This window comes from Pomacea canaliculata, linkage group LG3 (assembly GCF_003073045.1).
Source record: "Pomacea canaliculata isolate SZHN2017 linkage group LG3, ASM307304v1, whole genome shotgun sequence".
Lineage (NCBI taxonomy): Eukaryota > Metazoa > Mollusca > Gastropoda > Architaenioglossa > Ampullariidae > Pomacea > Pomacea canaliculata.
This window is the reverse complement of record NC_037592.1, coordinates 28939722-28960512: the sequence shown is the minus strand read 5'-3', so window position 1 is coordinate 28960512 and position 20791 is coordinate 28939722. Positions and strand designations below refer to the sequence as shown.

Here is a 20791-nt window from a genome sequence, read left to right as displayed (position 1 = left end):
CGCAAAAATCGTTAGTGCGGAATCATTGTTGCCCATAGCAACTGCAAGCTTATGGCGGGCATGGATGTTTTGTACAGATTGTTAGGACGATAGAAATGTAATTTAAAAAACAAAAGCTTCACAGTGAGTGTTAAAAACATAACGAAATATTACTTTTATATTATTTGGAAAAAAAATATTTAAAAGTATGAAGTATTTTTGCATATATAAATAGAATTGTATATAAATAGATATAATGACTGTCGATCACAGGCGGTATATAAGCAGATCACTTCACATATTCATTGTGGTGCAGAATTAGAGACAGCGAAAATATAATTTCAGAAATAAATGCATTTTAATGAGTTCATTGCATGAGTTTATCATCAAGCTTGCGAATGTTTTATTATGAAGATCAGTCCTGCACTTATGATTCAGAGATACATGCATGTTTACTATTCTAAGATAATACCTAAATTAATCCTCCTTCACAGGCAAGCCTCACATTTAGATATTGGAAAAAAACATTTACACAGATTAAGCGCGGCCAAGAAGAGTTAATAACTCGCATAGTCTGTTAAATATTGATCAAAAATTTACTGTCAAAGTTTGGAGAATATTTTTTGTTCTTAGGGGATATGCTTAGTGAAACTGTATGGTAAAATGCTTTTAAAGTGTTAATATATAGATGTGTGTGTATGACAGAAAATGACAACATTATTACCGCCTATCAACAATAAAAATGGCAGGAGCAACCTCCCATCATATGCAAAGAATGTACAGGAAGACAGACCCAGAAAAAATGGCAGCAGCAGACGAGACAAAGAGATTACTGAAGAGCATCAGCATCTTCAAGAACTGCAACGTAATCTTACAAAGATGGAAATTGATAAGTAAGTTTTTTTTCCTTGTTACTTGTGTATATTTGATGCACAGTGGTATGTTTTCTGTCTCTGTTTGTGCATGCATACACACTTCATACATTTCCAAGTTCTTACTCAAACATTGAAGTATTTTCAAAAATATTTATGCGCATTTTAAAGAAACATATGAAAAAAGATAAGATACAGAATTCATAGAAACTGCTTCTTAGGAGAATGCTAAAAATATATAGAATAATTTGGTTCTTGAATGTTATCTCTCTCTTCTTAATTGACTTGTAAAATATAGAATGTTTAAAAGCTTTAAATGCAAATCACCTGACATTACAGTTAATGCTGTGAATTTTTTTCCATCCTTTTAATGTAGCTATCGCAATTCATACAAACACACTCTTTGTCTGGAAATGCTGAGAGAAGGCTACCATCTTTCATTTCGAGAATTGTTTAATCTCGTCCGTCAGCAGCTGGAAGAGCGTGAAGCAGCAGGACCTGAGTCTTTTATGTGGATTCAGACGATGCTTGTGAATGAGCATGAAAAGTTGGATACAATAAGGTTTTTTCTCACTCAAGCTGAAAATGCCCAGCGTGCAGGTGAGTAAAGAACATGAAGGTGTACAATAATAAGCTGGCAAGTGTGACATGTGTATGGTATGTAATTGTGTGTGTACAGAGAGAGAGGATCAAGGGAGAGGCCTTTATGTACTTATAATTATATGTATTTATAGTTATCTTTAGATCTATACATGGTTGGTTGGTTTATTTAGTAGGAAAGCGCATTCACCATGCGGAGATTTCACACTATGGAGGGAGGAGGGGGGAGTACCTGGAAAAAATCCCTAACACCCAGCCCTGTGAACAGATATAACATACAGAGAGTGTAAATAGAAGAGATCTGAACCCTGAGCTGGTCACTGCAGTGGTGACAAGCGAGTGTTTTAACCACTACACTACCGGGCGACCCTAAATGTATGCATAAACACACCTTTATGTATATATGCACACAAACACTAGCAGATACCCAGCATCACCCTAGGAACTTAAGACTGACAGCTCATCTTGGGCAATAGGAGATGGGGTGTGGGGCCAAACATTTTACTCAAGAGGAAATAAGCAGTTTTATGATATGCCTGGGTAACATCCTGACAGTGTGAAACAGATCAAAGATTGAGGGTGAAGGAAGCAGAGAAGAAAAACCACCTGCTTGCAGCAGGAATAAAAGCTGCTGTCATGTGTACTTTCTCAGATGTCAGGAATATTCCTGCTAAATTTTGAGAGGATCAGACAAATGATATGCATTTGCTTGGTGGTCAACTGAAAACAATGAACAATGCCCACCACACTCTCCTTTATTTTTTTAAAACACACACACATATTGCAGACCCAAAACAAAAACTGAGCAAAGATAAAACCGAAACCCAAAAAATGAAATGAAAGCTTGTCTGAATTCTCCCAAAATGGAAATTTTGAAAAGAAAATTACAAATAATTCTCAAAAAGATGATAAAAGTTTAAATAAAACATAACCCTGGCTTGAAAGCTCAAGTCTTTTTCTATTTTTTTCTGCAGGCGTTTATGAAGATGTTTACCAGTCAAGGTATGAGCTGGCTTGCTACTTTCAAAAAACTGGAGATAAGTGGCTGGTAGACCATTTCTTTGCCACCTGCTTGGATACTGCAAATTTAGTAGTCTCTGATGGAGGCAAGATGAAAGCAGAAGCCCATCTTCATGTTGGGATGGCTTTGGAGCAAAATGGTATGTCTGAAATTTTTCTCCAAAAATAAGTGCTAGTTTTTAGCACAGGCAGTATAGACAGCCAGCAAAAGTTTATACTTTTAGACTGGTAGATATGTGAGAAATACCATTTTATTACTAGTAGCTAATCATCTCACCTTTTGGAACTCATGAGTGTGAGGGAAGAGTGTGACCTCATCAAGCATGCACAACCACATGTATGCATATGTATGTGTGTCCGAATGATTTTTCTATCTTTTACCAAGAGGTCTTGCACTTTTCTGTTAAATCATTGATCAGGGTGCAAATAAAACACTTGTGCTTTTTTCTGTTAAAGCATTTATGAGGATGCAAATTAAAACACTTTAACCTGTTGCATTTACACTTAAAATATTTTATTACCAAAATTTATCTGCAGCATTTGTTTTCAGATAAAAACTTACAAGCAGCTGAACATTTTGAAGCCTATTATAAACTGTCCAAAGAGCACAAAGATGAGTGGCTAATTCAAACAGAAGAGGGTTTATGCTTAAGCTTTTTTGCTGATGCCTGCATCAACCTCTGTCGTATCTACACTACCATCAGTGACCGGCTGGGAAGTGAAGATATGGAAAAATCACTTGGATACTTGGTCATGGCATTTGACAAAGCAAAGGAAAGTGAGTAATCTTACATGTTTTCTGGGAAGTTATAGAGATCAAAATGGAAAAAAATACATCATTAGTCTTCATTAATGTCTTATTCTTGTGCAGTAGAGGTTTGGTACAGATGGCGTTCGGTGAAGTAAGCGGACACTACAAAGTGACATGGTTTTGTAGCTAGTAATAGCGGACCTGGTTTTGGGCAGCCCCCTTCAGTTGGGCCCATGTGGTTCCAATGTCCTTTGCCTCGCTCTCTACTGTTCTTTTCCAAGTCTGCTTTGGTCTTCCAACTCTCCTCTTCCCCTTCATCACCTCGGTCTTCTTTCCGTTTACCTTTAAGCCAGCCTTCTCTTCTAGTTTACTCAGCTAGTATTAAGTTAAAAAAAAAAAATTGGGTTGCTCCTAATACTTGTAACTATTATATGTTAGGCAAACTATCTAAAATTTTACATTAAGAGTGATGGGATCAAAGTAAGAGGGAAACGTGGAGTACGTGGTGGATTAAGGAGCCAGATTAATTCTTATATTTTAGAGTTTCTTATCTGCTGAAAAAACATAGATTTTTGACTATCCATGTTGAAATGTAAAGAGTTTAACACTTCATACTCCACCTGTACATATATATTTAAAGGTGAAGAAACACGCCTAGAAGGAGAAGCAGCATATCGACTGGGGCTGGAGTATCATAAATATGGAAATGTGGATACAGCACTTGTGGTTGGTATAAGCGTACAAATGTGTACTCTGTGCCTTGTGTCTTGTTGAAATGGTTGACTAGCAATATCAACTGCCACACTATCTTGCCAGTTTTGGACCTATGTGTCAGCAGCATAGATTTAACTGAGAACTTTTCTACAGTTACACTACCATGAATTTTTAATGCTCTTGATGCAAATGTTATAAAACCCATAATTGTGAGGGTCTGAATCAACAGCTGCATAGTGCATACTATGACATTTTACATCTTGTAATGAACTTAATCAAATCATTTTCAGTTCCACTCCAGTGAGTCTCCAAGTAAGAGAGAGAGAGACAGAGTTTTCTGTGTAATAGGTAACATGCAATTTTTTCAGCATCTTCACAACTTTTATGATGCATGCAAGAGAGCAGACGACAAAGAAGGAATGGGACGAGCCTGTGATGCCATTGCCAAAGCTTATGCAAAGTGAGTCATGTAAAGGTGAAGAGAAAATTAAAATGTTTTTAGCAGTCTCCAAACTGGCTTATAAAAGAGAAAAAAGAAAATGATTAAGACACATCGAGAAGCAAGTCTTAGTCTTCCGAAATGAGATAGGATAATTAAAGAATGATTTCATGTTCCTATGCTGTTTGCTCAACAGGGAAGGAAGAAAAGAGGAGAGCATTGAATACCTGCTACAGTTTGTGCAGACAGCTGAAGAGAGAGGGATGGAAGCTGAACAGTGTAGAGCCTATCACAATCTTGGAGAGATTTATAACTCTGTGGTAGGCAAGGCTTCATCATTGCTTACTTTCAAATTTTCCAGATTTATATGTAGTTGCTTTGTCAGAACAGCCTAGACTTGTCTCACATTTTGCATCTGGCAATGTATGGTTCTTATTAAGCGCCATGCTAACCTACAGTTTGTCTGATCATGATCAAATTTTACAGAGGTACTTCTTTGGTCTACTAGAGTGTTAAGACTGGTTTATTTTGCTTTTGAGCATCTGTAATGTTTACATTATCTGTCCTGCCCTTTGATTTAGTCTGCAAAAGCAGTGAGTGCTGACCATCATTATAGCTCTAGATTGTTCTAGAGCAGGGGTGGGCAATTAATTTTCCCAAGGGGTCGCATGAGAAATTGGGATGGTTTTAGAGGGCCGGACTAATATAGTTAACTCACTTTTACCCAATACTGTATATATAGTATATATACTGGTGGGCGGGTCAGCGGGCAGGCTGGTCAGACAGGAGGCGGGCCGGATTGTTCCTTGAATCTTATAAATAATAGTGTTGATGTTTGCGTAGGGTAGGGGGAAAGGGCTTGATAACTAGGTAAATTTATACCATTTATATGATCCTATGCGAATTAAAGAGTTAGCAGGAGAGAGAGAGAGATCTTTGGCAATGTTTTTATTGTCTTTAGGGAAAGTACAAAGAGGCAAGAGAGTACTTCAATCGAGCCTACAACACTTCACGAGCTATGTCAGACACTGCAGCACTCCAGATGAACAGGGTACAGTTGGGCATAGCAGAGGCTCATGGGATGCTGGAAATGTACTCTACCCATGTTGTACAGGGTGACCGAACTTGTCTCCTTCGCATTGCTGAATGGAAGAGTGTTCGGAATAATCAGTTTTATAAGCCACTTCCTGTGTTGGGTAAGAATTCTTGTAATTTAATTCATTCTCCTTTTCTGCATTTTTGGTTGAGTTCTTGTGGCATTTGTCCACTGCATTTTCTAAAGTTTTACATACTTTTCACAGGTTAATACAGATGGGTTTTTACAGTATCTGGAGCTAATTTTCCAAGTTTCTCAGAATATCAAAACAGATGTTTTATGATAATAGAGAGAGAGAGCGAGCAATGTGGAATGAGAAAGTTTGACAATGTTTATTCATTTTTCTTAATTTGACATGATTTTAAACTATTTATGTGCATCTATTTTACATTTTTGCAGCTGATGCTGCTCCCCAGGACATTGCTAGTTCCTTGAACGAAGAAGAGTCTAGAGATGGGGAAGAAGTCGAGGAAGCTCATAATGCTGAAGAAGAAGATACAGTAATCAATGAACAAGCAACATCCCACGAAGTGGAAGAAACAGGCTGAAAGGAGACAAAGGGATTAAAAACTCCTGAACCTAGTGCATGTCTAAGTGTTTCAATTACTGTCATTAAGAAAAAGCAAATAATAGTCCACTACGCAACTTCAAGTAATTTTGTCATTTCCAGGCCCCATTCCAATGACCTTTAAAAATATTCTTCTTAAACACATAAGCTTTCAGAGCTTTGGATGGTGATATTTTACTCTGTTACTGTTTTTCTGATTGTAAGCCAAGACTGCATTAAGTTTCTACTGGAGCATGTTGCTTATGGAGAGAAATGTATACATTGTATATACCCAAAATGTCAGCACTTCGCATCATATTCCCGTTCAGCAGTATTTTTGCCATAGTTGAAATACTTTCTCTTCACCTTTTTTTACATTGCCTGTGAAAGACATCATCTTTTAAGAGGATATATGATTAAACGAAAACTAGATAGCAATTTTGAACCAATTAATATCAAAGTCTTTTTATACGACAAGTTTAAATACTTGCCGCTTACATAAGACAGGTATTTGATAGCTGGAACAGCAGGTGTAGTCCTTGTTAGAAGGAGTAAGATACTGAAGTGAGAGAGGTGGTGGGCATAGTAGAAGTAAGGTAAGAACAGCTCCTCAAAAAGTATGTTTTCAGTTTTCTACTGTCAAACTGGCTAAAAAAAATAAAAATAACAGATGCATCTAAATTCAATTCCTTATTTAAGAAATTCCTATGGTTGGCTATCAAATTTTTTTTCAAAAAAGTGAGTAGGGAGTGCAGTTAAGCAGCCCTACACCAGTCCTTTTTTCCAAGTGATTCTTCCCTGTTTCACTTTGGCTCGAGTCAAACTGCCACTCTGAAGGTGTTTCCCACCTCCACTCACACCAAAAAGTTGCAGATTTAAGACTAGCAGAAATAAAATTTATGCATGAATTCCATGCAAATCTTTATATGCATGAACACTTCCGTTATCAATGTACATCTCACTTATTAGGCTTTGAAGTGTTTTAAGATCCAAGTATGTCATTAAATTTATGTGTGCCATCATGAGATGGCTTTTTTCCCCTAAAAATATCTCACTGACAGTTGTTTTGAAAAAGGGCATTTGAATTTCATTCTGGACGTTTGTATAATTATTCTGATATATGACCATAGTCTTGTACTATTATTATGCATAAATACACTTTAGGATACTTTGGCTCAACATTTTTAGGATTAAATAGGTCTGTTAATTTAGCTTGACTTATTTTTCCTGCAGGTCTGTAGAAACTGTTTATTGGTAGAAAAAGTAGAATAGGGAGAATAGGGAGAAGGGGAGGGATGAGGGTGAAAGAAAATAAATGTAAAAGTAAGCATTTTCAGTCTTTTAATTACCTCCACCTTTGATGAACAAAATATTCTTGAGATTATTTCTAAATGTAAATTTACGCTTTACCTGCCATTACTGGATACATTATAAATTTCTTGGTTATTCCAGTTCACATAATGTATGTTTTATTTAATGACCTAAAGAGCTGAACTGATTTTAACAACAATCAATCCTGCATCATTGTGCTTCAGATTAACCAAGAATGTTTTGTGCTGCAAATATTAAACCAAAAAAAAAAAAAAAAAGAAGAAAAAAGAAAGAAGTTGATTTAAGTGTTTGTCTGCCTCGTCCTTAAGTAGTCAAAACATTTTCAGCAATTTGAGACTGACCTGCTCTTGTACTGCTGTTTCTGTAAGCCATTGCAGGCACAGCTATGAACCTCAGAGGGTTCAAAAGCAAATATGGCTCAAAATTTTAAAAAAGGTATCGGAATTTTTTTATTTCATGATCTCTAATTCTTGTTGACAGGTACTGAAATGAGTTTGTCTGATTTAAAAATCTAATGTCTATGCTCATACATGCTCATGTGCGCACACACACATATTAATCAAGTCCCAGTAACTATACACCAAGAAGACAATTTATTGCACTGTATTGTCTTAAAAACTAGGAACTTTGATTTGAGAAGTAACAAAAATGCATCAAATGGCCTATCATGTTGATTCTTAATTAATAAACATGTACCATTCCATACAAGAATCTGGCAGATAGTTAAGGAATGTATAAAAATACTCTGTTTATGCTACATACTGTGTATTTAATTTAAAAGCAAATACACTAATAAAAGAAAATGTGATTTTGTAACTGGTTGAAATTGTTAAATTCATCCTAAAGTCAATATATAGATGCCACTACTCAAACACAGGAATGATAAAAATTGCAACTGGCCATCCACAGCCACAATATGTTGTCAATGTAAGAGCTAGATAAGAAAACACTTGGTACATAGCTGAAAGCAGCTCAGATGATTTGAAGAATCAGAAGGCTTGCTCTCGTGTCAAACATGGGGAGCAAGCTTCTCCATCCTGAAGATCATCTATACTGGAAATGTGAGATCTGTACCTTGAGTATGGCTCAAGCAGCTGGAACGTTGCAGCCAAAATCACAAAACCTTGACAATAGAACTATTTTTAGAGCCTTGAAGACCACGAGCACTGCCAGTATAAAAAAGGTTGCTTTTATACAGACATTAGACATCAGACAACAGAAGAAACTATCGATCCAAGGAGAAATATTGTGTCTGAAATGCCATGCACTCCATAGCAAACAGCAGGCACTTACTAGAAACTGTCTCAAACGTCAAAATCTGAATAACCAGGTAAAGGAACTGCAGATACGTAATGATAACATTCTGCAAGAAAACCCCACCAAGTGTGAACCTCTTAATTGTTCAAAATGGTCTCCTCAGTGTCTAGGAGTCGAGATCAAAATGAGCAGCCTGAAGCATCACCTTTGAAACCTAGGCAAGAAGTTGATGATGGTCCTCCAGTCTGCTTGGTGCAAATGTGGACAGGGAGGCCAGATGCCATATCTTTCAGATATTTTTTACTTTGAACTTTGACTCCAAAGATGGTCAGACCAAACTCTGGGAAACATTTCAGGACATTCTATAAATATCTCCATTTATGAGAACATCTGGTCCTTAGGCATAACACAACCATCAAACAACAGGAAAAGATGAAGAAATAGTGCATGTTTGGGCAGGGGTAGGGGCAGGATGGTAGTGAAGAAGAAAAACGAAAGTTTTGCAAACTACCTACTCTGCTCACTATTTTGTAATTCTAAGCACTTCATGTACCCTATATACATAACTTGCATAACCTCTCAAGGATACGTCCAAAACAGTATGTATGTCTGTAAAATAGTCAAGGAAAATCATGTTTGGGGAAAATATCTTAAATAATACTCAAGAAACTTCAAGGCCTTAAAAAGCACTTATTAGCTAAATTAAGAATATTTTGCAAGAATTTATCAATAATATATATATAGAGAGATATATACTTAACATAAAATCAAGAGCAAAAAATAATTAGCCAATCTTGTCTACACAGATTCAATTCTAAAAACAACTATCATAGTTTTTGTTCTCACAAAATGGCAACATCCTTTTAAAGAAAAAAAGAACCAAATCTAATCAGTGTTCACTTTAAGGAAAAAAAAAATATACTGTAAAAATATATTTATCAATAGTCCAATTACTAAATCCATCTATAAGCCTAATGCATATATTTATTTAATCAAAGGATACAAAAAGCCCACCAAACAAACCACTTATGAAAAGAATTTTTCTTGAAATGAAGAAAGCATTCCATCTTGATCCAGCCTTGATGGTTAAGAATACCTGGAAAGAAAACACAAACACATGCACACAAATGCGAGGCAGCAAAGCATTTTCTGTCCAAATGCACTATTAAACTAAAACAAATTTAAAAAATATTTTTAAACGTACCCATTTGAAGTTGTCAAATAACCAAATTTGCTTCTAAAATAACAATTTTCATTTTATACAAGAAAAACATGGTCTCAATATTGCATTGTAACATTTCTCTCTTACTGAGCTTTCTGAGTCTTTGTACGTTCACTTATTCCTACAAGTGAAAACTGATCAGGTATCATTTGACTGGATCTTAGCTTTTAACAGTTCAAAGTGATGCATAGGATTTTTTTTTATTCTGACAACACATGGTTGAGCAAAATATAATGAGTTAAACTATATATAGAGTTATTGTGGCAATTCATACTGCAGGACTGTAAAAGATGCATGTGTTTGGAAGGTCTTTGGGTGCCACGGTATACAACTGAAAACTCGAAAAGGGAGTTAGAACTAGGGTTAAAGTTGTGGTTTGTAGTTATTTGAAACCTAGCACCAACAACTTTGCTGACCCTAACCCCCATTTTTCAGTTATCAGTAATGGTATCCATAGGCCTCGTACAGTACATTTCTACCCATAACTACCAGAAGGTATAGTTGCTTTTTAGATTTATCATCAAACAAACTTACAGATAAAACAAAGGCTGATACAAAGTAAAAGACAAAGCCCAAAAGACTTGTTAGTCCCATGATTCCGGCAGTGGCTCCAGCAAGTGCTGACATGGAGGTGCGGCAATACTCCAAAATGGCTGCATTCTGGCGCAATGAAAGTTCACTGTAGGCAACTGAATCAGCTGTGTCAAAGAAATTTATGGGTTTTACTCAGTGTGCAAAATAAACAATCTTTCACTTTAAATTGTGCTAAGTAAAGAGCATGAAAAAGGGTTGATAATGGTAAGGGATAATGTTCATACACAATAGTTATAAAAATTTATTGTATTTGTCATTCACCTCAGATGTATGCGGAAATAAACACTGAAATAATGGAGGTCAGTTGATTCAACCATTTACCAATCTGACCATGCATGAATAAATGAGAACACAATGATGTTTCAAACACCAACAAGCAGGTAGTCACAAAAATAATATTTAAAAAAATTTAAAGCCATATAAAGGAAGGTCAGAATTACAGAACACTAAATTCATCTCAACTTGGTTTTCCACCTACCCACCACTACCCCTTCTCCCCTTCACAGAAGCAATAGTGAACATGTTCTGCACAAATTTTTTGGTACAAATGTTACTTGTGTGGCTTACACGAGACCATGTTAAGGTGCTTGAAAAGAAGTATTGGGTACAATGTCACTGAACAGAGGGGAGTGGGGCATGTTGTGAGCTGTTAATGAACTGCTTTTAATAAAACAGGTGATTGGGGATAATTTAAATAAGGGTCTTTGCATTAAATAAGGTGTGGCTGGCAAGGCTTCTAGCAGCGCATACTCGAGTAACACATTCACTCCACATTTTTTCTTAAGTTAGGGGAAAAGTTGACTTTGTTTGCTCTCACACAAAATTGACGAGAGGTGTGCTAATCAACCAGTAAGGAGACTTTTGCTTGATTGTACAAGTTATTTGTAAGTCCACATTCAGGGTATGCCAATGTAATTTGGTGTCCATTCTTGAAAAGACTATTGATTTTATACAAAGATGTCTTACTAAACTGCTAGCAGACTGTGGAAATATGTCTAGTACAAGAAGACTAAAGTATGTACATCTCCACTCATTTAAAGGATCAGAGGTGGCCTTATCCAAATGTTTAAGATTTTCATTACACTGATGATACTGATGTGCATGCATGTTTCTCCTTATCACAACATAACATTATTAGAAATTAAGAAAGTAGAAATTCAGGCAGAAGAGTTTCTAATTTAATGCTTTAAGTTTACTTAATGAACATTTTATATTTTCCAAAGAATTGCTAGGAATCAGAACTCACTTCTAGCAAACATTAAACATGCACCAAGTGTTAATAGCTTTAAGAAGTCATTATAAAACATTCCAAATCTTTTAGATTTTGTATGACTTTGATTGATGATAAAACATGCATGGTTAATCTCACATTAAATTCACTCTGAGTGGATTGGCTGCAAGCCCTAGTCAACAAAACCAGCCCCTATGATATTACTATTACTCCTCAAAACAATAAAGATTTTAACATTAAAATACCTGAAGTTGTAAGCAATCATTACGTGTAAAACTCGATAAAAGAGACTAAATCAACGTTCATTGATTTGAAAAGAATGAAATATGTTTTAACACATTATTATGATCACGATGAAAATATAGTAATATCAACGCCGATGTCAACCAACAGACTTTAAAACTGTCATTTGTGCGTCCGCATTTGGAGTACGCCAATGTGATGTGGTGTCCATTTCTGAAAAAAACAAAAACTAAAAACCCGTACAGGCGTATTTTATATGACATTTGACTAATACCAAATGTATCTGTTCCAAATATTATTATATATATACAACGAAACTTTACATCGTCTGCTCTTCTTTTGAGGCTTTACTGCAATGCCACCGATGGAAGCCATGTTATTGAAAGTGCGGAATATCATTTAATGGCTAGTCATCAAGAGTGATGGAACAAGTTCGAAACATTTATTTTAAAGTATGAGTAAATAAAAAATATTTTCTTATAAAATATTTAACGCAAAAATTAAAAAAACAAAAATATGCTGCTGAAAACAAGATTCACATGGAGTGTCTCCCCTTAGCACAACGATTCTCAGTAACTACAGATACGTTGGGTTACTTTAAGTGATGGATTTAATTTTTTTATAATTTATTTTATTTAAATTCTTAACGTGCTTTGTTGATTTGGTCGTGAGGACATAATAGAAAGATATCATCTTTGTGCTTATCAGCCTTTAAGGTAAGACCGCATTTTATCAACTTTATTTCTTTATTTCTTCGATCCTTGTGTACTGTTAGCATTGGTGTGTCCAGCTGACATGTAAGTTAACGACAACAACAGTTATACACTCACACACACGAACTTTGTTAATGACTTACAGATGCATGATCGATCATACTTATAAACATATTGAAGACACATGCACGATGTTAATATCAAGAATCAATACAGTATAGAAGACAAAGAGATTATTAGCACAGGAAATTAAAACACTTGATTAGAAGCAGAGGTTATAGACGTTTCCATTCGAGGAAGAAATGTAGAGCATGGCGTTATAGCAACTTAATACAAATAGGATTGTGCTTAGGGAATGATATTATAAGTGATCAAAAGTCTAACGCTACCAGAATATTTCAGGCTCGTCTTGAATGTCGATTCTTGGTATGGGAGTATTAAGAGACACCGTCCTATTATTTAGTGGTTTTATCAGGTACACTAGTTTTCTCTTCCTTATCTGTGTGTGTGTGTGTGTGAGATTCAAGATACAATTTATTTATTCATTCCAGGGTCATTGCCCTATGGAAAGGGGGACAACAAATGATATGACAATCAAGCTATCAATATACAATGAAGCAGGAGACAAAAAAAAGTTTCATAATATTTAACCAAATATTAGGTCAGTTTATGCCACCAATCCTAACTTTCAGTTCATTAAAAGGCATAATTGTAAGGACTTTACTATACTTTTATGTACTGATGACAACAAGATACTACATTTAAATAAGTCTGGCAAAGTGTAAAATTTCCCGTGAATGTATCTACCTCTAAGGTGCAGATAAGCTTCACAGCATAATAGAAAATAAACTTCATCTTCTTCAGCTGCTTTACATGACAGGCAAACTTGGTTTAACCAAACAAAACAAAATCCACGAGAGAATAATTTTGTTTTTATATTAGAAACCTAGTCCATTTTACCGTTATCATCTAAATCACAATATTTTACACACTTTACAGCGTAGTCTTTCATTGTTCATTCTAGTAAGTTTTAATGAATAATGCATCTAATGCTGCACTGTTATTGAATATTGGTGCAGTTCACCATAAACTTAATTATTAGGAGTACACCCATCTACATCTAAGAACATTTTAGATTAACAGCTTGACAGTGATGTGCTGCATTATTCAAACCCCAGAGTTCAGCACCATACTGCAACACTGGTTGGATGTGTATCAAACAATTTTAAAAACACTTGAAGGCTATTACAATTATAGATTCTAAGTTTTTGCATAAAACTTATAAGGGCTCTCTTGCTTCTCCTTCCCAAGTCTTGACATGCTGCAGAAAAGCTTAGTTGTTGAAAACAAGATTCCAAGATATTTATAGACATTAACAACTGGCATAACAATACCCTGATAAGACCAGCTTTCCCTTGCACCTAAAAACCCTCCTTTATGAAAAACTACTACATTACTTTTATCTAGGTTTACTTTTAAATCCAAGGTAGATGAAGCAATAGATAAATTATTTAACTGTTTTTATAACCCAAGGACTTTCTGATATCAGAACAACATCATCAGCAAATAATAAAATAAAGGATTCCAAGTAATGTAACATCATGTTTCCTATTGCTTTTATTGCTACTCCATTAATTAAAAAGAGAAAACAATACAGGGCTGCACAAATAAGCTAACAGTGAGCCACATCTTATTATTACTTTAACATTATTTGCATAAGTTGCTCTAGTGGCTCTAAGTAATTTACCTTTAATATCATTTTTCAACAAAATAGTGCACAGCAAGTTTTTATTTACTGAAGCAAAAACCTTTTCAAAATCAATAAATACAACGTACAATTTCTAGTTCATTGCAAGTTGCTTTTGTACACATGCCAACAACAACTGAAACATGTGCTCAACAATTGAATACTCCCTTTTAAATACTGCTTGGTGTTCTCCAATAGTATTATTTTCTTCTATTCATTCTTTGCAATCTATTATTTACTATAAATCCAATACACTTTACTACTAACATCACACCTCTATCATTATTAGGGCTACCCAAATCACCATTTTTGAGTAGTGGCAGGATAATTGATTCAGACCATTTTTCTGGAAACACACCTTTATTAAATAGTTCATTAAAAACTTTTGGAAAAAATTCAATTACACTTGAGCAAGAGTGTTTTAGTAGTTCACTTATTATCCTATCTGGTCTAGCAGCTTTTTTGTTCTTTAATATTTTGAAGGCTAATATAATTTCTTCTTTTGTAATTGGGCAGTTCAAAGCTTCGTCACTGTCTTCAATTAGCTCTACTACCGGGTTGTCCACCTTTGTGTCAAGTAACCTTTTAAAATTTTGGAAGCAAGTATTCATTGAAATATCGTTTTTAAAGTATTTGGCTTTGGAAAGATTTTGTTTTTTAGTAGTATGCCAGAAGGTATACTGGTAATGAATAGAAGCAGTCAATTTATGGATTATAGCATCATTAAATTCTTTCTTTTTTGTTCTAAGAATTTTTTTTGCATTCTTTTCTGGCCTTACAGTATGCATGCCTATCATATGACTACCTATATTTTTAAATAATCCTCAAAATTTCTTCTTTGTTTCCTTGATACCTGATCAACCCAATTGTTGAAAGTGCTACTTCTACATTTATTATAACAAACCGCCATACATTTAGCATTGTTCTTGATACACTTATTTCAGACCCGTGTTTACATAATTATCAATCATAGATATTGCATGATTAAACATCTCTCCAGTCTCATAAGAATTTATGTTATTTTTAAAAAGATTGGCAGTATCATTATTACAAACTAATCTTATGTGGGACAGTTTCTCCATTCCAACATCTAATTTAAGCTCTTTACCTGCAATCTTTATTTGTAGATGTAGTGACATGTAATCAGAAGCTATTTTTGAAGTGACAAGGAACAGGAGAAATCAACTGGCTTGACATTAATATAATCATTTACACTATGGCCAGAATCAGATGTGTGTGCAGCAACCAATAAAGTTGCTATTGCACAAACCATTCAGAATGCAAAGATCGAAAGCTGTATACAAATTTATTAAGAGTTTTCCAGAATAATTGATACCAAAATCTTGTGCCAAATTATGGGGTGGCTGTCCCATGTTTGAGAATATGTACCAAAATCATCTTGCAAATTAAAAACATTCATATTACTTATCCTACTATTTAGGTCCTCTGCTACAATCAGGTAAACATAAGCATATTTTAACATGCACTTCACCAAGCATTCTTCAAAAATATTAATTCCATTGCTAAACTCAAAATGTGAGTAAAATCGAGAGCCTTCAGGTGGTTTGTACATAGGTATATAGAGAATATCCTTATCCGCTCCAAACAGCTTTCTATCAGTTTTAAAGACTATCACATTATGAAACAAAGTAGTTATAATTTAAATGGTGATTGAATTTGTCAGATTCATTTGACATTTACTGATCAATGTGTGTTCATGGGACTTCATGATGTAAGTGTCTTGAGTCCACCTTTGTTGGTGGGATGAGGTGTTCTGTGACTAAACAGTCCTTGTTGTCACTGAGACAGTCATAACATATATAATTAGGTCAAGCTTCTTTCATTTAAACAAGAGCTGAAAGGGGCAAGTAGAGGGGGTGAATCAGGGTTGAATTTGAAACAAGAGAGCTGTGAAGCAGGTTTGGACAGACAGGTCACTACTAAAGTCTTTTTTTATGGTAGGCAGTTTGTTATCAGTGGGATATAGTCATGAACTTGCTCTCTGCTTTCATTCAACATTGCTCTATTTATTTTCTTATCAGGATTTGGTGTTGAGGAGGGAATAGATAAAGGTAGTTGGGATCACAAATAATCTTAGACAGGATGAAGATGCAGTGATAAATTAGTGTTAGATGCTACCCAAGACTCTTCAAGAGTTCATTAATTCCTGGTTGTTTTCATAATATTTACTCTTGGCCTGAGACAAGAGGAAAACAGTGGTGCCAGTGCACACGATACCAGGGTCTGGCGCTGCTATTGACATGAAGCACATGGGAGGGGAAGATAGGAGTAATTACCTTTCAGGCATGCGCAATTGTCACATGGCCTGGGCACACTTCTCTCAAGTGCTGGAATGTGGCTCACAGGAAGGGATATCACTGTGTTTAGAGTTTTCTGGTAAGTATGTCATTAACTGCTGTTAATGAAGCAATTGTTTCAACACTGGCATAAGGTACTGAGTCCTTAAGGGTTTGTGCCAGTAGTGAGCAGCAGAAATCAGCTGACATGGTCATCACTGTTGGTCTTGACATTGCATAGGTAAACAGACTTCTCATGCTCACTCTGTCAGTGTCATAAGCGTGCAGAAACATACACATGCATGCTTGCATGCAGTCAGAGTAAGTGTTTGAAGTAAATAACCAGCAAAACACATTCGGCTTGCATGGCTTTAACTGTGATGTTGGTATTGTACCAACATTAGTAAGAACTGTGCCACCAACATTTACTCTGATTGTGACAATAGGGAAGAACTTATTGCTCTTCAGAAAAAAATAACACTAATTTGGTTATCTGCAATGAGTCATTGTTCTTTAGCAAGACTCAGGGACACAAGGAAGTTTGAATGGCAGTTCTTTAGCTGTAGTGAAGCATGATAGCGGAAAATTTTAATTATAGAGCGCTTTACATAAATCACATATAGACAATTTCATAAACAACCATGCACATACATTTGCATAAAACAGATATGCTCATATATTTGCATATAATAGACATGTTCACTTCTACAACAGACACCCAATCATACACAAAGTAAATTACAGACACGTGTTATGCATGCTGAGGATCAGGACAGGGTCACAGTGAAGTTCTGAAAAAAAATGCGTCTTAAGTTTAGACTTAAAGGTGGTAAGAGAATCAGAGTGACGAAGACTGACGGGTAATCCGTTCAGAGTTGATGAGGTTTTGTAGGAGGAAGACCTCTGTCCATACGTCTTTGTTTAGTGGCACTCGCAGAAGCTTGGTGTTGGAAGATGAGCGCGGGCGTATAGATGGTAGTGAGTTCGGAGAGGTACCAAGGGCCAGTGTCAGAAACAGCAGAGTAAGTCAAAGTGGAAAGTTTGTAGACTAAACGATCCACGACTGGCAGCCAGTTCAAGAAAGCGTGTGATAGGGGATATATGTTCATATCTAGATGGTCTGCAGACGAGGCGAGCATCGTTATTGTGGATCCTGAAGTCTGTCAAGAAGATACTTGGGAATTCCAGCCAGAAGAGAACTACAATAATATAGTCCATCCTTGATAGCTCAAAGGCACAGATTAGAGTTTTCCCAAGCGTTGTCTCTGTGATGGTAGCAGTAATGATGTTAACATCGATATTGGCTGTCGGTTGAATCGACAGGCAGAGTGGGCCGAGAGAGAATGTTATTAACGGTGTGGGAAGATGTAAGGAGGACTGCGATCTTGTTGCGTTGGCCTCCAGGCAGTTACATGCTCGGCTACAGCAAACATGGGGAGGCCTGAGCGCGTGTGGTTCCCGTGGTAGGTGCTACAGGTGTTTTGGAAGCGAGAGATGAAATGTGGGCAGACTGGGCGGGACTGATGGTGGGGTGGGGGAAAAGAAAGGTGGATGGAAGGGTGTAGACGGGTTTGGGAGGGGTGCGGGACGAAGGCGGATTTGGCCGGACATGTTCTTAGCTGTAACAGCTTCTAACAGGAACGGCTTTCAAGTATCTCATTAGTAAGTTCCTCGCAGCAGGTCATTAACATACTTCTTTGGCGTTATGTCATTCAAGTGGCCAACTTGGAAAGAAAAGTAGTGAGGTGTGTTTACGTTGTATGCACAGCTACATGTATGTGCGTGTGTGACCTCAAGCGTCGACTCAGTCTATAACGTTTAAGGTGGTTCATCAACGGATGAGTTGGTAATGGGTTGTTGTACATCGTGTACGTGATAGAAATATGAAATGAAGTTGATAGGTGCCACATCCAGTTTGTTCTTTTTGAGTTCTCGCTCCCCACCGGCCAGACCGTCGATGACAGGAGTAACAAAGCAGTCGAGCTGTGAAGTGCAAATCAAGTGTCGCTGAGTGTATCTTTGGCACGGACAAAAGTTTAGTCCTCTTCTTCCGCCAGCTTTTCCATCCAGTTCTTTTTTGTTGACCCTTGCTTTCATAATTCTGAATCATTCATTCAGACGAGCACCTTTTGGATGTCCCTATTCTTCCACCCCCTTAATATTTTGCCAGAACTGGTGGCCGGCGGTTACAGCTTAAGATCTTTTAATTTTTGTTCTGGACGCGTTGATTTGTCTTTGCTTTGCACAGAGGCAATTTTCAACAGGATTTATGTGGCATAAAATCTGTAATGTCTGATATTTCTCTCAGTGTTTACGTGTGCGTGTTAGTGGAATAATGTCATTGCTTTTTCTAGACAATACAAGTTCCGTTATTCGATCCTGGCGATTGCAGGAAATGAAAATGGATGTGGTGCCGTCCTTTGATAAAGTCGTTTCCGCCAACCATCCGCCATTGATTACCGCCTTCGTCTGAGGTCAACATCATGACTCCACACACTCTCTCACACAGAGGATGCTGCAGATCCCGGTGACTCTTTGTTTTCCTAAATGTATCGTTGTAGCCGTGTTGTCTTACGTTTTTCCTGCTTTTGACGCGCTTACAGAAAAAAGTACGGAAAGAAAGAAAAAGGAAAAGAAGCTAGTGCGAAAATCGTATCCTTTAGCTGCCAAAAATCTCACCAAAGTTCAGATTAGCCAGAGCACTTCGTCCCCCCGCCCCCTTCGCCTGTATCTTCCCTGCTGAACGTTATTACACACCGCATCTTGCTCTAATGACTTGCTTTTTATTTGGTTATCTGGCACAAGCACGACAGCCTAGTAACTCACGACAGCGGTTATATTTCATACATGTCTGCCTGCGTGCTTCCAGGTTACAGGCCCTAGCACACGCACAGAGGTTGTCCGTGAAGCGGGTACGCAGACATGGCAGGCGGGTAGAAGCTGGAGGTGGTGGCAGACTGGTTCACATGAAGGGCACGATGTCGACTTGACCTCTCTCCCTCCTCCTTCCGTACCTTTGAACCAGAGGTTGATCATTCCTCAAATCCACAACTCCATCGCCTGAGTCGCTGCTTAGCAATTGAAAACGCAGGTTTGGGAGGGACCTGCAGGTTCTTTGCGACCTCCGCGAGGTCTGCACCTGATTACGAATAGTGGACATCCTTACAGATTTTCTTCCGATTTTTTGGCTGCCTCCTTCGGTCCATCGTGGTAGATCCTGGCTGCAGAGGCATCAGAGGCGGTAATTATGAACCGAAAATCTCGAAGGTAATTGTTGGTGTGGAGTGGGGTCTTCTTGCACTGGCTCGTAGGATGGAAGATAGTCTGAAATTTCTTTTCTCTTGTGATTGGTCTGTAGATGTCGACCGTCGGGGACCATAAAGTGTCTCTCGCCTAGTTTCCAATGAAACAAACGTGTTGCTATTATAAATCAACGTTTTAAGTGTTAGTTTTATGTAAGCCATCGGATTTTCATTAGAGTTTGGAGAGTAAATGCATTTTTAAAAGTATTTGTTCCGGATTTTTGTTCCTTGTTTTCTTTTTATCAGAATATAACGATTTCAGATAAATCTTCGTCTGACAGGGGCAAACGGAGCGTAGTAATAAACTGAATGGGATGACCTTTCAAAATGAATTCTAATCACATAAGATGTGGCGGAAATGCATCATGCCAGCAGCGTAAAAGCTTGTAGAGAAATTTCTCTGATTTACAAAGTACTCGCCAGCAGATTGCACCCTTCATGTATCGCCTTTCCCCGCTTTCGTGTAGCCAGGAGGAACAGCTTCAGAAGTTGACGCCCACCGCCATAACTGTCTGTGAGGGGAACTGGCGGAGATAGCCAGGGTATAAACAGCGAAACTTAGAGTAGGGCACTGCTGCTGCGAGCAACGGATTGTGCCTAAAGTGGACAGGATTCCTGGTGTCGATGCCAGAACGAAGGCATCCATGAGGCAGGCGAGATTGTCGCCCCGTTGGGTTCCTCTCATAGAAATGCGTGGACTGAACATTGACCGCTTTCAGCGTTATCAGCGGAAGCCATCCCGTTAAACTGATCGCTTTCGATCTTGCAAGAGCCGCTGCGTGAAAGGACTACACTGGAGAATATTAATTTTAAAATTTAATAAGAGGGAAGTAAA

At 37.1% G+C, this 20791-nt stretch overlaps 2 protein-coding genes and 1 long non-coding RNA gene across 3 annotated transcripts; 2 read left to right on the top strand and 1 right to left on the bottom strand.

Annotated features, from left to right (window-relative positions):
* Positions 1 to 14: 14 nt before the first annotated feature.
* On the top strand, positions 15 to 7606 carry LOC112560232 (tetratricopeptide repeat protein 29-like). The gene is made up of 10 exons (XM_025231918.1): positions 15 to 123; positions 685 to 872; positions 1228 to 1451; positions 2426 to 2611; positions 3022 to 3249; positions 3863 to 3948; positions 4305 to 4396; positions 4572 to 4695; positions 5337 to 5571; positions 5871 to 7606. Exons 2-10 carry the CDS (start codon positions 688 to 690, stop codon positions 6017 to 6019), a joined length of 1509 nt encoding a protein of 502 aa, XP_025087703.1. The 5' UTR covers positions 15 to 123; positions 685 to 687; the 3' UTR covers positions 6020 to 7606.
* A 314-nt stretch (positions 7607 to 7920) lies between these two features.
* LOC112560233 (ER membrane protein complex subunit 6-like) lies at positions 7921 to 12331 on the bottom strand. The gene is made up of 5 exons (XM_025231919.1): positions 12221 to 12331; positions 10364 to 10527; positions 9611 to 9703; positions 9197 to 9216; positions 7921 to 8062 (listed from the first exon to the last, which is right to left on the bottom strand). Exons 1-5 carry the CDS (start codon positions 12294 to 12296, stop codon positions 8032 to 8034), a joined length of 384 nt encoding a protein of 127 aa, XP_025087704.1. The 5' UTR covers positions 12297 to 12331; the 3' UTR covers positions 7921 to 8031.
* A 722-nt stretch (positions 12332 to 13053) lies between these two features.
* LOC112560234 lies at positions 13054 to 20230 on the top strand. The gene is made up of 3 exons (XR_003098497.1): positions 13054 to 13271; positions 19047 to 19181; positions 19524 to 20230. It is a non-coding gene; the product is annotated as an uncharacterized LOC112560234 (long non-coding RNA).
* Positions 20231 to 20791: the final 561 nt, after the last annotated feature.

Coding starts and splice junctions, on each gene's coding strand:
- LOC112560232 (XM_025231918.1), top strand. CDS start 688: ATGACAACATTATTACCGCCTATCAACAATAAAAATGGCAGGAGCAAC. Junction 873..1,227: donor ACAAAGATGGAAATTGATAA/GTAAGTTTTTTT, acceptor CTTTTAATGTAG/CTATCGCAATTCATACAAAC. Junction 4,397..4,571: donor ATTGCCAAAGCTTATGCAAA/GTGAGTCATGTA, acceptor TTTGCTCAACAG/GGAAGGAAGAAAAGAGGAGA.
- LOC112560233 (XM_025231919.1), bottom strand. CDS start 12,296: ATGATATTCCGCACTTTCAATAACATGGCTTCCATCGGTGGCATTGCA. Junction 10,528..12,220: donor TCAAAAGAAGAGCAGACGAT/GTAAAGTTTCGT, acceptor TCTTTGACACAG/CTGATTCAGTTGCCTACAGT. Junction 9,704..10,363: donor TATCAGCCTTTGTTTTATCT/GTAAGTTTGTTT, acceptor TTTTCTTTCCAG/GTATTCTTAACCATCAAGGC.